Consider the following 15829-nt stretch of genomic DNA (forward strand, 5'->3'; position numbering starts at 1 on the left):
AAACATACCCAGTAGAATATATAGTACAACATGAAGAAGACCACTTCAACAAGGAAATCATTTCATAATTCTGTGCAACACTGTAGCTAATCTAAAGAGAAGCCAGCTGACTTTGGCAGATCCACAGGTAGGTAGTCTCCCAAGGCCAAGTGAAGCAGAGAATGGAGAGAGCTAGAGAAGGAAGATAATGAGCTCAAATGGTCAGCCACCTGTGGCTACAACAGCTGCTGCCTGGTGAAACAGAAGAGGTCAAGAAACGAATGGGCTGAAACCCAAGAAGAAGGCTCTTATACTGATTATAGATTTTCAGCTCTTATTGTATCTCTTTAAATAGCAGCTTCCCCATAAACTTCACGGTAGAAGGTTTAGAAAGCCAAGACACTAAACCTCTTCTTTCTTCTAGGTCTCAAACAAGAGATCCTGCCCAGGCATGAATACTAGCTCTCAGAAGAGTTTTAAAATTCCTTTCTTTGTTTTATAGTTAACAGCAACCTTCAAATTTATCCATACTTCCCCCTCTCCAAACCATGGCTTTCAAACAATGTTACAATTACATTTTCTTAAAAGAGTGAAATTATAAGTAAAGTAGGGAGACTGTTAATAACACTAAATGAAGGTATTTAAAATCTGGGATTCATGTTCTCCCCTACATACACCATTGTCAATTAAACCCAATTTGGTGGGGGGGGGGGGCGCCTGGATGGCTCAGTCAGTTAAGCCTCCAACTTTGGCTCAGGTCATGATCTCACGGATTGTGGGTTTGAGCCCCGCATCCAACTCTGTGCTGACAGCTCAGAGCCTGGAGTCTACTTCAGATTCTGTCTCCCTCTCTCTCTTTGCCCTTCCTTGCTCACGATCTCTCTCTCTCTCTCTCTCAAAAGTAAATAAACATTAAAAATTTAAAAAAAAGAGTCTGATAAGAAACCCAATTTATTTCATGTCCATTATTTCATACAAATAATGGGAAAATTAAAATGCCAGTGATAAGGAACTAAGTTAGCAGTCTTAGTAAAACTGAGACAAAGATAAAATTCATTAAGCCTGCTTAGCGCAGTGAATTTTTAACCTTTCAATTTTAAATCAACTGGATGTATAATTGAGAAGCTAACATTAAACTGTATACTCAATTTTATAATTATTACACAACACAGATACTAGAAATACATTGCCACTAATTCTGTTTAAAGCATGAGGTATAATTAAGAATTTTCTTTTTTAAGAGAATGTGAATAAAAACCCTTTTCTAAAAACCCTTTTCTAAACATCCAACTCTTATATGATTTCATTTAACTCATTTTTCAGGAATTCTATATGTATGAAAAGGAACTAACTGTATACAAAGAGGTTATAGGTCTATCAGCATAATGCCACTTAGTACACTGATAGTCTAAGTAAAATTAATGTTCCACATATTTTTCCTTGCTACTCTAATATGATTTTCATGTATCAAAACTTTTTTGAATAATACTCCTGGGTGGGAAAATGATAAAAACATGGCACAATGATTCTCAAAAGCACAAGATCTTTTTTTTCCTACACTCAGCAGAACTTCGTTTCAATTAAAATGCAAACAAATCCATTAGTTTGACTATTATTAATATTTAAAAGCAAAACTTTGAAAATTATGGCTTTGCTCTAAAAACACCTTACACTTGCAAACTACTGCATTTGCTATTAAGCAACCATGAGTAACAAATATAAACACATGCAGTTGAAGAATTAAATGTAAACTAAGCCACCTAGTACTTTTACGTATTTACCTCCCTTAGTATTATTTTTAAAAATAATATTTTTTTTAAAAAGTTAAAAAAAAATTTTTAAAAAAAATCTTACCTTTCTTTTTCTATTTTCCATGTTACCTAGCACAGAGAGCTAGAAATACAGTAGCACTCAGCAAGTATTTTTTTTAATGACTGGAAATATACCTGCTCAGGTGTTCTGAATGCTGAGACCACATGATGCCTCATTCTACTAGTCATGAGTATTTCTTTCACTTTCACTTATATTTTCAGACTGAATGTCTGTTTTCAATTCTAATAGTCTCTCTCTTTTCTGTTTGCTTGCTCTTCTAAGTCATGAAAAAAATTACCCAATTCTCCCACTTCTTGGGAGGAGAGAAGTCATCAGCTAAGTGACGATTAGACTTATCTCTTTTGTCTACTATCTAAATCTATCCCTTCTTAATGTGTATTTCTAACAAAGCTATGGTTATATTGTGGGCTCTGTGTTTCATAGGTAGGATCATCATATAGTATACAGTGCAAACTTGAACATTTCTGAAAATAAAAGGAAGCACTATTAATAAGCTTAAACCAGCACTGTACAAGAGAAACCAGGGCATATAGTCACCCTATTGATAGGGTAACAAAACAAAATTATAGTACAAACTGATGGTCAAGCATTCCACCAGTTAAAATTTGTCTTAACTTATTTTCCCTTTTATTTATTAAAAAAAATTTTAATGATGATTTATTTTTGTGAGGCAGAGACAGAGTGAGAGTGGAGGAGGTGCAAAGACAGAGGGAGACAGACTGGAAGCAGGTTCCAGGCTCTGAGCTGTCAGCGCAGAGCCTGATGAAGGGCTCAAACTCACAAGCTGTGAAATAATGAGTTGAGCTGAAGTTGGACGCTCAACTGACTGAGCCACCCAGGCACCCTGACTTTCCCTTTTAATAACTGAGTATGATTCTTCATTGTCTAGGTTAGATGTAAACATCTATGTTCAGTATACTCCAGCATGAAATGTATCTAGATTTATCTAAAATAAAATCTCTGAAGACTGGTATTATATGTTTTGCATCCCCAGTAAAAATCTGCACAGGACTATCGTTAATCATAACAGTTACTACAGCAATATTTTGACACTTCCAAGTCAAAATAGTGTGATGAAGAATGAGTTATATTTATCAAAATGCAAGTGATTTAATTTTAAAAAGGCAAAACAGAAGTAGCATCATTCTCCAACACCCTATATAAAATTAGTAAATGTTCTCTGAAGCTTAATACCACAAAACCAAATCATCCTAATTAACTAGGCAGAATGGCATTAACTAAAGGAAAATCCATTCTCTGAGTATGATTAGTTATTTTAAGAAATTAAAGAAAAAAAATTATGACCAGAAAGACTTATCTACAAATGATGGGAAATATGAGCAGAGCCTTTAAGAAAAATATTTCTTTAGGAGAAGTACTAAATGAGAGGTGATTTATTAAGAAAGTGATCCTCCTAAAGATAAGAAGGAGGTGATGATTGAAGTTGTAGCACAAAAACATGGTTTGTTCTTCAACCTACCGAGCTTCTCTCTCTCTCTCTCTCTCTCTCTCTCACACACACACACACACACACACACACACACTTCTCTTCCTTGGCTTTAGCCAAGTGCTACTCTTCTTCATTCTCCAATTTTGTTAATGCTGTTGTATTCACATTAAAGACAGATGCAGTTAAGTTCTTATTTCAGTGATACAAGGTAATAAAAAATTTACTCTATAGACTTAAATGTACAAAATAAAATGTGTACTGTAGTCACTTGGGTAGAACTGATCTGAATTTCCCTAAAGATACACTATTTTAACTCTTCTATTTACTTTCATGCTTCTCTCAGAGTATCATTACACTATAATCTTCCAGTGAACAATCCTCTTAATCTGTATTCTATTGATAATTATCCTTCTGAATTCTTATATTTACTGGAGTTTCCTTTTCATTTCTGTTATATGTGAGCATTCCCTAAAGTTCTATAATTAAGGTTTTACTCTCTTCTCTTTTTACTCTATCAGCTTTCTCCAGATTGATTCTGGTAATATTCTGTATTCCCGGATAGTATTATGTCATTCCACCAATCAAAAAAATCCCAATTGCAGGGGCGCCTGGGTGGCTCAGTCGGTTGAGCATCCGACTTCGGCTCAGGTCATGATCTCACGGTTTGTGGGTTCGAGCCCCGTGTCGGGCTCTGTGCTGACAGCTACCTCAGAGTCTGGAGTCTGTCTTTAGATTCTGTGTCTCCCTCTCTCTCTGACCCTCCCCTGCTCATGCTGTCTCTATCTCTCTCTCAAAAATAAATAAAACATTACAAATTTAAAACAATAAAAAATAAAAAAATAAAAATCCCAATTGCAGATTAGACGGGATTTTTATTTTTTTTAATTTTTTAATTTTTTTAATTGCAGATTAGACTTTTACATCTATTTTCTGATTTCTGAACTCCTTTCTTATGTTTAGACTCACATTTTCAACAATATGCAAGATAATAATAATCAACACATGTTTGCTGAATTCATTAATTTAATGGAATACTTACTGGGGGCCTAATATGCATTGACACTATGCTAGGTGCTGAGTTATCCATAAAGCAGTGTCGACAGAGTTTAGAGTCTGGTCTAAGAGGAAAGCCAAACCATGAACTGAATCAGGGAAATACAATGTGTTAGAGTAGGGGTTTTCAAACTTTTAGTCTTAGAACCCCTCTGCACTCTTAAAAATGACTGAAGACCCCAAAGAACCATTGTTTATGTGTGTTGTATTTATTGATATTAACCTGATTAGAAATTACAGCTCAGAAGTTTTAAAATTATTCATAAAGATAGCAACAATAAAATCATATCTACTTTAAAAAACAATCTAGTTTCTAAAAAAATGAGTGAGAAGAGTAGTTTTCCTTTTTATTTCTTTTTTTTTTTTAAACAAATTTCTAATGTTTGGCTAGATACAAAATACCTGGATAATCATCATGACATCATTTATTTTAGTATCCAGCAGAAGCACTTTTGGTTTACTTCTCATCACACGGCATGTTAAAGAGTCAATTGCTATGAATGCCCAGGAGTTGTTTAATAAAATTTATAACTTTTACTGCTTCATCAATGACAATCTTTTTTTTTAAGTTTATTTATTTATTTTTGAGAGAGAGAGGGTGGAAGCAGGGTGGGTGGCACAGAAAATCCCAAGCAGGCTCTATACCTGTACCTGTACTTTTCAGCACAGAGCCTGATGTGGGGCTTGATTTGTGCTAAGGTGTCAGCAATTTCATCTACTATTACTTTTGAACTGTCAGTACAAAAGACCACAAGAAAAAAGGCAAATATCGTAATGTGGAAATACTCTGAACTCATAGCTCTTCCTAAAGAGCCTCATAGACTTCTAGGAACCCATGGACCATACTTTCAGACCTGCTGTATTAGAGGAATATGTGGCTTTATTGATGATACCAAGTCAGTCTAGGAGTAAACGAAGTTCTTCCTGAGAAAGCTGAATGTTTAAGATTGTAAGGATAAAGGGGTGCCTGGGTGGTTCAGTAGGTTAAGTGTCCAACTTCAGTTCAGGTCATGATCTCACGGTTTGTGAGACTGAGCACCATGTCAGGCTCTGTGCTGACAGCTCAGAGCCTGAAACCTGCTTTCGAATCTATGTGTGTGTGTGTGTGTGTGTGTGTGTGTGTGTGTGTCCGTGTCCCTCTCTCTGCCTCTCCCGCTTGTGCTCTGTATCTGTCTCTCAAAAAAAAAAATAACCAATGTTTAAAAAAATTAAGAAAAAAAGACTAAGAATAAACAGTAAATTATTCAGGTGATAGGCATGAATGATGGATTGTAAGACAATGTTCTAGGCAGAAGGAATAACAACAGAGAAGGAGAAGCTGGAGCTCTACATCAATAAAAGGGAGATTGATATTATTTAGTTGTAGAGTTAAAAAGAAGAAGTACTGAAAAATGAGGGAGATAAAAGTCAATCAAGAATTTTTTTTTTTTATGTCATGATAGCAGTTTGAACTTTGTGGCAAGGGAAAGGGAAGTCACTGAAAAATTTTAAGTAAGAGAGTTGGTATTATCAGATTCGTATTTCAGAAAAAATTCTCAAATTGTACTGTGGAGAATCGATTGGATTAAAACTTAAAGTAGACTACTAAAATAGCCCTGCTAAGAGATGAAGGTAGAGATAAGAGACTGACATAATATTGAGAACTTAGAGTTGAGAGTAAGACTTAGTGACTAACTGGAAGTGGGAAGTTAGAGAAGGTAAGGAGTTAAGAATAAATTTCTGGCTTGGGCATACAGATACATTTAATGAAACAGTGAATACTAGAAGAGAAGAGATTTGGGTGGTTCAGAGAGCAGGAAAGGGGAGAAAATTAGCTCAATCATGATATCTCAGTGGCACAAATACAGAGATGTCTAGTATGCAACTAGATATATGAAGCTCAGGTAAGATATCTGAAACAAGAGATACAGATTTGGTACCATTGGCATACATGTGTTAACCAAAGCTATGGGAATAAATTAAGCTTTCATGGGAGGATATGCTAAGTGTGAAAAGTGGAGAGCCCCAGGACCAGCACTTGAGACAGGCAGAAAAAGGGAATGTATTGCTTGCTAACAGAAAAGCACAGGTAAATGGACTGATAAAAGCACATGTTCTCACAGCACATGAATGAAGATGAAAACTTTTTTCAAGTTTACTTATTTTGAGAGAAAGAGAGAGAGAGAGAGAGAGAGAGAGAGAGAGAGAGAATACTAAGCAGGCTCCATGTTGTCAGCGCAGAGCCTGATGTAGGGCTTGAACTCACAAACCTTGAGATCATGACCTGAGCCAAAATCAAGAGTCAGACACTTAGCCTACTGAACTACCCAGGCACCCCATGAAGACTTATTTTTTTAAAGATAACACTGGAGTGATGAGAAGAAGTTACATGGAAGAAGTTGATTGTTAATAACCATCAAATTACCATTATAAGACATGCCTCTGACACTCTCATAAAATGAGTAACATCCATTGATATTTGTTTCAGGAAGGGTTTTAGGTAATTCATTATAAAATAGTAATTTGCTAGTTAAAACAAATGAAAACTCCAATTCCTAAATTATCTTTCTATAATTTCACATGTAAATCTCATTAGCTTTATATATTTTTATTAGACCAAATTAGATTCAATTCCAATTACTAAAATAAAAACTTGTTTTAGATGCTAAATGTTTAATAGCTGAGAACTCACAGTACACAGAACTATTAAGAATCTTATAAACTAAGGTTAACAAAGAATTTGTTTTGAATGTTTTATGTTTTAGTAAGTAAGGAAGCACGTTTACTTTAAGAATCTCTACAAATAGAATTTCTTTTGGTAGAAAACATTTCGTAGTCATCATTTTCCCTTACATACAGTCAGGTTACAGAATCATAGATCATGGTACTCTCGTGATGATTTATCAATTGAACTATTATTCAAATTATGTTTTGAACTGATATAATTCTCACTACTTTCATTCTTAACATCTAGTACTTTGGATCATTATTTGAAAGCTCAGAGCTGTGGGGTTTTTATACATAGCTCTTCCATTTTTTTTTAAAACAGCTATAAGATTATAGAGTCTTATTTTGATAAAGAGAAGGAGACTCAGGATTGTCAGATATTTTCCCAAGTTTATTCTCTGAGCCAGTGCTAAAACTGGGAATGGAACTATCTTTCTAACTTTTTAGAAAGTAGCAACTGATAAGCATGGGTTATCGCAGTCAGCTTATTCATTTTTTTTTAAGACATATTATTTTAAACCAAGAAAATCTACGGAGGAAAGCTTTATAATTTGGAATTGGTAATACACATGGTTTCTGTAGAAACAGCTTTAAAACACTATAATATACATGGCTTTAAGTGGGACTTAATATCTTGATAATATTACTAAACTCCAGATCTGATATATATAATCGTAATTTTACTCTATTAACATTTCAGTAAAATAATGAATTTTTCTTTTAGGTTCAAATTTGTAATTATATATATACTTTGATTAATATGTAAATACATCACAAACTAAAAGCAAAACACTACTGAAAACCACAACTGAAACACTTAAAAATTTTAATTTATGTGAAATTATTTTTAGAAGACATTTAACTTCCTCCTTTACCACTATAAAACCTTTTACTTACTAAAATAACATTCAATATTAAAAATCCCACGGATACCTCAGTGGCACCAATGGTTAATCATCCAGCTCTTGATTTTGGCTCAGGTCTTGATCTCATGGTCTGTGAGATTGAGCCCCACGTTGGGATCTATGCTCATAGTGTGGAGCCTGCTTTTGATGCTCTCTCATCCCTCTCTCTTTCTCAAAATAAATAAACATTTTTAAAAAATTAAAAATAAAAAGCCTAAGAAAATAAATTAAGTGAATGCTAAAATTGAGTAGAAACTAAACTAACTAAAACTTAAGGGGAAAAAAAGGAATATTAAAATGGTATACAAAACCACTATTTAATTGTGATAAACTGAACTCCCAAAACAGGTATTGATATATCTAATTAGGTCTTCTTTAGTATTACATTCCCTCTGTTAAAAACCTTTTAAGAATACATCCAGTATCTTACATCCTAAGGCAGAATAGAGATAAGGCCTATAGTAAGATTCTTAGTTTTGTAGCAATCATCTAATAGTCTTTACAGTCTTTCCTTTCACTCAATGACACTACCTTTTTCTTCCCCCTTTCCACCAGTTAACCAAGTCCCAAGTAGATAATTATAAAAACGTGATTGTACTGTTCTAAATATATCCTTTCTTCCTTCCTTTCCTTCCATCCATTCATCTGTCCTTCTACTCATAAAGCATGTGAGTCCCTACTCCAATAACTAACCAAATCTCAAGATCCTGAGTACTCAAAAGAGATCATACAAATTGATAAATACTTCAGACTTAATTGAGCGAGCAAATGGCATAAACAGTAATTCTCAAAAAAGGAAGCAAAGACATGGTCCTACAGACAGCCAGCCCTGGCTGCTAAGAAACTCAGAGTCTAAACTGCGGTCCTTTGTACAATGAGGGTAATGGACACAAATGGCAGAGCAGTTTCTTCTCTCATCCGACTAGTTGGTAATGGACTTTTACATGCTGTGTGAAAAAGATTCTGAGGCCAAGTACAGGCTCTGTAGGAAAGATCCACTTACCTTCATCTATCATGGATTTTGGAAAGTATAATGGCAGCATGTGTGCCATGTTTCTGCCATGTCAAATACTAGAATGTCATAGAGTGAATTTCATTTTCCTGATTTAATAGGATTTTCCTTTCTTTAATTTTATAAACTTCCTTTTCCTGGTGTTTTATGCACCTGTCAGAAATGCATATCAACACAATGGGATATCATTTTATTCCATCACGTTCTCTACTGAGAATTTAAAAAAATAAAATATTCCATGCTCATGAGTTTTGGCAACACGGGCACTTACACTGCCACAAGTAATGGATTCAGTATGAATATTCTGGAAAGTCATTCAGTAATATGTACAAGTGCCTTAAGTCAATTATACTCTTAACCCAGCAATTCACTTCTGGGAATTCATCACCAGAACATAAAAATTTAAGCACAAAGAGATGCTCAATTCTGAGATAAAATGACTGTGAGAAAACAACCTCAATGTCTAACAAAAGAATAATGTATATAAAGCAAGATTTTTTCTACTATATTAGGCTTCAAAAAGAAGGCATTATATCTGAGTTCTTACAAAGTCTCTATTATTGAGCCCTCTCAGTTTCTTTACTTTGACCAATAAAAGACTATTGGAGAAAAACTATCTCAAAATGACTTCATACAATGTAGGTTGGTTGTTTACTGGGGGGAGGGGGCAAAAATTTAGTACAGATTTCATAATTATATACAGAAGTACAGTTTTATAATTTTAATTCGTAGATGTTTTCTTATAAAGATCATACTAAAAAGTAACATCATCAGACGAGATGAATTCTCCAATTTCCTTCTTGTCTTAGATTTGTTTCCATTACAAGCCAACTAACTAAACCATAACTTATCCCCCAATACAGATAATAACACAGTCATTATTTCATTATGTTTTTACAGTCAGTTAGGAACATGTCAATTTTACTTCAGAGTGGGTAATGGGAAGTTTGGTTCAGCATCTTAAACTACATTCTGCTGCCCTCATAGCATGAATGATTCTATCCTCTGGACAGAATGGAATTGGTATCAGTTTCTTCCTTAACTGTTTGGTACGTTTCACCAGTGAAACCAACTGGGCCCTGTGCTTTGTGTTTTCAAAGTCTCTTCATTGATTGATTCAACTTCTTTAATACATACAGAGTTATTCTGATTATCTATTTCCCCTTGTGTGAGATTTGGTAGATTGTGTCTTTCAAGGAACTGGTCCATTTTATCTATGTATCAAATCTGTGGGCCCAAGTTATTCATAGTATTCTTAATATTATCCTTTTACTATCCATGAGATCAGTAGTGATGGCTGTTCTTTCATTTCTAATATTAGTAATTTGTGTTTCTCTTTCTTGTTTTTCTTGGTTAGCTTGGTCTGAGGTTTATCAATTTTACTAATGTTCAAAGAAACCAGCTTTCAGTTTCACAGATTTTCTCAACCATTTTCCTGTTGTCAATTTCACTGCTATAACTTTTATTATTATTTTTTCTCTGCTTACTTTGGATCTATTAGGCTCTTGATTTTCTGGTTTCCTGAGGTAGAAACTTATAGAACTGATTTTAATCTTTTTTTAAAATATATGTACTCAATACTATAAATTTCCCTCCAAGCCCTGCTTTCACTACATACCATAAAATTGCTAAGATGCATTTTCATTTAATTCATTATTTTGAAATTTTCTAATTTCTAAGTAGAAGTGTGTTATTTATCAATGTTTTGGTATTTTCTGGCTCTCTTTCTGCTACTATAGTCTGAGAAAATACCAAAACTTTGATAAATAACACACTTCTACCTTTTAAAATGTAAGGTGATTTATGGCCCAGAAATGGTCTATTTGGTCAATGTTCTCAAAAAATATAAATACTTTTAAAAGACAGTAAAGTAAGTACTTATTTTGTATCAATTACACAAGTATTTTTGTACAAAATAAGAGAGAGTTAGGACATGCTACGTTAGGAGGAATGGGCGTTAACTGGGACCTGAGATAAAATTTCCAGTAATCACATTATATACAGATTTAAAAAGTATCACATGTCAGTTTTGAGATACAGAGGACTTAAAAAGTGACTCTAGCAGTAACAAACATTTGGTTTTAAATTTGGTTTTCATGAAATATAAGTACAAAAACCAGTTATTTTTGCAATGTGAGTCCTTGTTAACTGCACCAGAAATCACAATGATTTGAATATATATTTTGAGATGAGACTGGAAAAAAGATAATCCTTGCTATCTAAACTTGCTCTCCAAAGTCAGAAGCCAAATAGATTCGGATGGTAAAGAATGTGTATCTTCCTATATAATATTAACTATAAATAAATAAACATTTGACTTTTGATTATTTCATCTACCTGTCTGAGAGAAAAAAAGAGAGAAAGAGAGAGGAGAGGAGACGAGACGAGACGAGATGAGACGAGACTATAATTCTCGCTGAGAAAAAGGAGTATTATTTTGTATTCAGAATCACTTTATATTTAGACATATACAGTGGTAGATTTTTGTGCTGAAACATAATGCAGAGTGAGTGTTTTAATAGCATGGGAAGAGCAGTTGGCAAAATTCTTTATACTACATGGTCTCTATTGTGTAAAAAACAATGCCTATTAAAAGACTGGAAAGAAATGTGCCTAAATGTAACGGACTGAGCAATAGTCTTTCTCCATCTATAACATTCACTACATGCAAATTTTTTTACACTGTGATCTTATTTCATTTGTAGTCAGAAAAATATTCAATAGGGATTTTAATATAATAAGTACTTTAATAGAGTTATTTATAAAGAAGGTTTAATATTAATACCAAAGAGTATCAATTCTGGGAAGTTCAATTTACATTCTGGAAGGGGAGATGCTTCAAATATAGCCTAATATAATAGGGCAATAGTGTATCAGAAAGAGGATATGTTGTACTTGCAACCAGAAAGTGAGACGAAGCATGTACCACCAGGGGAATTTAAACAGTTCCATATGACTAGAATAAAGGCTGCAAAAACAGTAGGAGAAGCAAGAGAAGTAATGTCTACATACACATATTGGGGCCAGATGGTATATAATGGAGTTCTGAGTTTTTAGAATAAAGATAGCCTAAGCCTAGCCATACTAGTTAACTCATTTCAATGTTTAATATCAATACTAAGTAAATCCTGACCTGTAACAATCATATTTGGATACTTTCTTTTAAATGCTTAAAACCAAATTAATTTTTCTCCTTTAAAACTAAACCAGAGACAGGAATTTCTGGACTTGGCAGGGTAGAGTTGGCAAATCTACTCCTCAAGAAACAGCTATAAAACTGGACATAATCATCAAAAACAGCCATTTTGGGACTCAAACGAAGGCAAACAAGTTGGGGAATGTTTATTCACTAGAACCAACTAATCCTAGTGGTGCCCTTGCCTGAAGCCACTCTTCTCACCCACCCCCCTTGCTCAGCTGGTATGAAAGTTCTTTAAGAACTAGGCTGGTTGTGAAAAGCAGCAGCTTCACTGCTGGAAGGAGCTAACTTGATTTGGAACAAAGGGTAAAAAACCCACACAGAGCACTGTCAGTAAAAGTAGAAAACAGAAAGTCAGCAGCTATGCTAGCCACAGGTTGCAGTTTCAGTTAGGCTGAGCTACAGACTGAAGAACTAGTCAGAAATTTAACCTGAAAAATCCTGGAAATGAGAATGGCACAGAGGTGATAGGTAAGGTCTCCACATAGTCTTGACTGCCCTGGAGGCTAAGTGAACATGCACAGGAGACCCAAGGGGGTCTGATGGAAAACAAATGGTGAGGCACACCTGAAAACTGCCTAAGTGTTAACAGCACTCCCCAATCAACACACATCCACTGGCAAACAGTAGAGAAGACCTAACTGGCTTGAGGCGCTGGAGTATATAACCAGTGCTATCACTGATCACTAAGCTATGAAGACAGACTCTAGGAAACCAGCCTAAAATAAAACAAAAATAAAAATACTATGCAAACTGCAAGGAAGGCGGGTCCCACGGATTCAGCCCAGGCAAATTAGTAAAAAACCACCACTACCACTGCCCCCTCCTTGGGGGAAAATCCAAACCAAGAGTTTCCACAATATATTATCAAAAATATACTGGGTGTTTTTAACAAAAAAAATGATGAGATATACAAAGACAAACAAGAAAGTGTGTTCATACTCAAGAAAAACAGCATTAAAGAAAAATGACTCTGAGTGAACTCAAATGTTGGAGCAAAGTCTTCAAATTAGCTATTACAAAAATGTTGCAAGAATTAAAAGAAAGGATGTTAGAAGAATTCAAGGAAAATACAAGGACAATGACTCAACAAATAGGATAATCTCAATAGTAAAATAGAGACTATAGAAAAGAAACATACAGAGGGGACCCTGGGTAGTTTGGGCAGTAAAACATTCAACTCTTAATCTCAGGGTCATGAGGATTCTCAGGGTCACGAGTCAAGTCCTATGTTGGGTATGGAGCCTACTTAATAAATAAAAAAGGAGAACCACACAGAAATTCTAGGACCGATATGTTCCAAATGTACCTATCTTTGATAGCAGTATAACTATACATATTTTTTACAATGTCATCATTTAAAAATATTCAAGAATGTTCATAACAACATCTGAGTTACAGGATGTTTAGTAAGTCACTATGCTTTGTAAGCTTTATTGTAACCTTTGAAAAGAAGTAAAGATGCCTCATCCTTTCCTGCTGAACTAATCAAAAGTATGTTAAATTTTAAATAAAATTGCTTATGTATTTTCAACATTATGTAAAATCAAAGTAATCAGAGGTAATGCTATGTTCGATATCTACTACAAATTTAAATGGCTAAAAGGTTGATTTAATTTTATTTTCATGGTTAGCTTTCAGTGTCTATCAAGATTGTTTCTAGAATTATTCAAGTTCAGCATTTTCAAGAGATTAATAAAGTATTACTTGATACTACAAATCTGTTCTGGTAGTAAAGTGTATAAACAATTCTAATAATTGGATTATAATACTTATGTATATGTGTGCCTGTGTCTGTGTATGTATATATATATATATATATGCACACACATACACATATGTACACATACATATATAGTGAAATACTGTTAAGCCATAAAAAAGAATGAAATCCTGTCATTTGTTATAACATGGATGGACCTTGAGGCCATTTTGCTAAGTGAAATAAGTGAGAGAGAGAAAGACAGATACTTTTATGATCTGATTTATATGTGGAATCTAAGAAAAACCAAACCCACAGAAACAGAGACATGATTGTGGTAGTCAGAAATGGCGGCAGGGGGTGGGATAGAGAAACCGAGTGAAAGATACAAACTTCCAGTTACAAGTTAAGGGGATGTAAGGTACAACATGATGATTTAAAAAAAAATTTTTTTTAAATGTTTTATTTATTTTGAGAGAGAGATAGAGTACAGGCAGAGGAGGGACAGGGAGAGAGACACACACACAGAAGCAGGCTCCAGGCTCTAAGATGTTAGCACAAAGCCTGACGTGGGGCTCAAACTCGTGAATCATGAGATCATGACCTGAGCTGAAATCGGACACTTAACCAACTGAGCCACCCAGGCGTCTCCAACACGATGATTATAGTTAACAATACTGTACTATATAATTCAAAGTTGCTAAGAGAATGAATCTTAAAAGTTCTCATCACATGAAAAAAAATTATAACTGTGAGGTGGTGGATGTTAACCAAACTTGTAATCATTCCAAAATATTTACATAAATCAAATCATGTTATATACTTTAAGCTTATACAACGTTATATACCTTAAGCTTATACAATGTTATATTATAGCTCAGTTAAACTGGAAAAATATTCATGTATTTATTAAATAAAATTTATGACTATGCATACATATACTACCGGTAGGCAAATTTTCACATCAACAACAAAATAATGGCAACTGGCTCCATTAATAATCTTCCATTGTGATTTTTCAGTTAGTAGATAGCCACTTTAAATTAAACACAGTTTAAAATGGATTTCGCTATTTTGATTCTTGTATTACCATAATTATTATGACATTTAAGAAACTATTCTTATTTTTCCTGAACACAATTTGCTATAGAACCATTAGATTTCCTGATATCCCTTAAAATTTATGCTAGTTTTCTACCTAGTAATATTATAAATCTGCATTTTTCAGCCTAATCTATTATCAAGGGAGCAAGCAAATGGCTTACTACTTATTGAATCGCTATGCTACTTTACATTATTAATAGAGTTATCCAGGATGATGTTAATAATTGAAATAGAAAAACTACTTACTCAGTTATAAATTCAGGGTTTGTAAAGCTGAGGTTGGTTAAATGACCTTCAAGTTTAGAAGACTCATGTGTACTTAAGGCTGGAGTGGTCTTAGTGGCGAGTATAGCTCTTTTTTCATCCTTTTCAAGTGCTTTTCTCTTTCCACCATTTTGGAAGTATTCTCTGCATACACTACAAAGCAAAATGAAGTTATACTGTAAAATACTAGGTAGGAATAGAAAACAAAATGGGAAAACATTAGCCCTTTATTAATCAAAACAGGAAACTTTCAATTACAAATTCCTACTCTGAAAATGTCACATAAAGTTTGAGCCCTTGTAACACTGCACATATAATACAGCATATTCACAGATTATATTTTATAAATAAAGAGTATGTTTTCAGGGGTACAGATGTGCCTATATGTTTGCTTAACTGTATTCTTAAAACATAAATTTCTCTAGAAACTCTTAGATAAGTCTGCTATTCAGGGACAGCATACAAAAAGAACAGTTGTTACAGTTAATTCTGAGCCAGGTTTGCTGGTAGTAGACAGATACCCCAAAAGTTGTTTCTTAGATCCCTCCTGGTTTATGAAACCTAAGTAAGGATGTCAACATGTTAAGAATCATTAATATTCTTATTTGCTCTGAGAGAAGGG

The 15829-nt window shown here is 34.1% G+C and overlaps 1 protein-coding gene across 1 annotated transcript in view; it reads right to left on the reverse strand.

Annotated features, from left to right (window-relative positions):
* Window positions 1-15829, reverse strand: part of BMT2 (base methyltransferase of 25S rRNA 2 homolog) — an 89498-nt gene that overhangs the window by 40353 nt on the left and 33316 nt on the right. Inside the window, exon 3 of the mRNA XM_039256916.1 lies at window positions 15190-15360. Coding sequence (XP_039112847.1) covers window positions 15190-15360 — 171 coding nt within the window. The remainder of the gene's footprint in view (window positions 1-15189; window positions 15361-15829) is intronic.

Source organism: Hyaena hyaena, unplaced genomic scaffold (genome assembly GCF_003009895.1).
Source record: "Hyaena hyaena isolate Hyena2069 unplaced genomic scaffold, ASM300989v1 scaffold_594, whole genome shotgun sequence".
Taxonomy (NCBI): domain Eukaryota; kingdom Metazoa; phylum Chordata; class Mammalia; order Carnivora; family Hyaenidae; genus Hyaena; species Hyaena hyaena.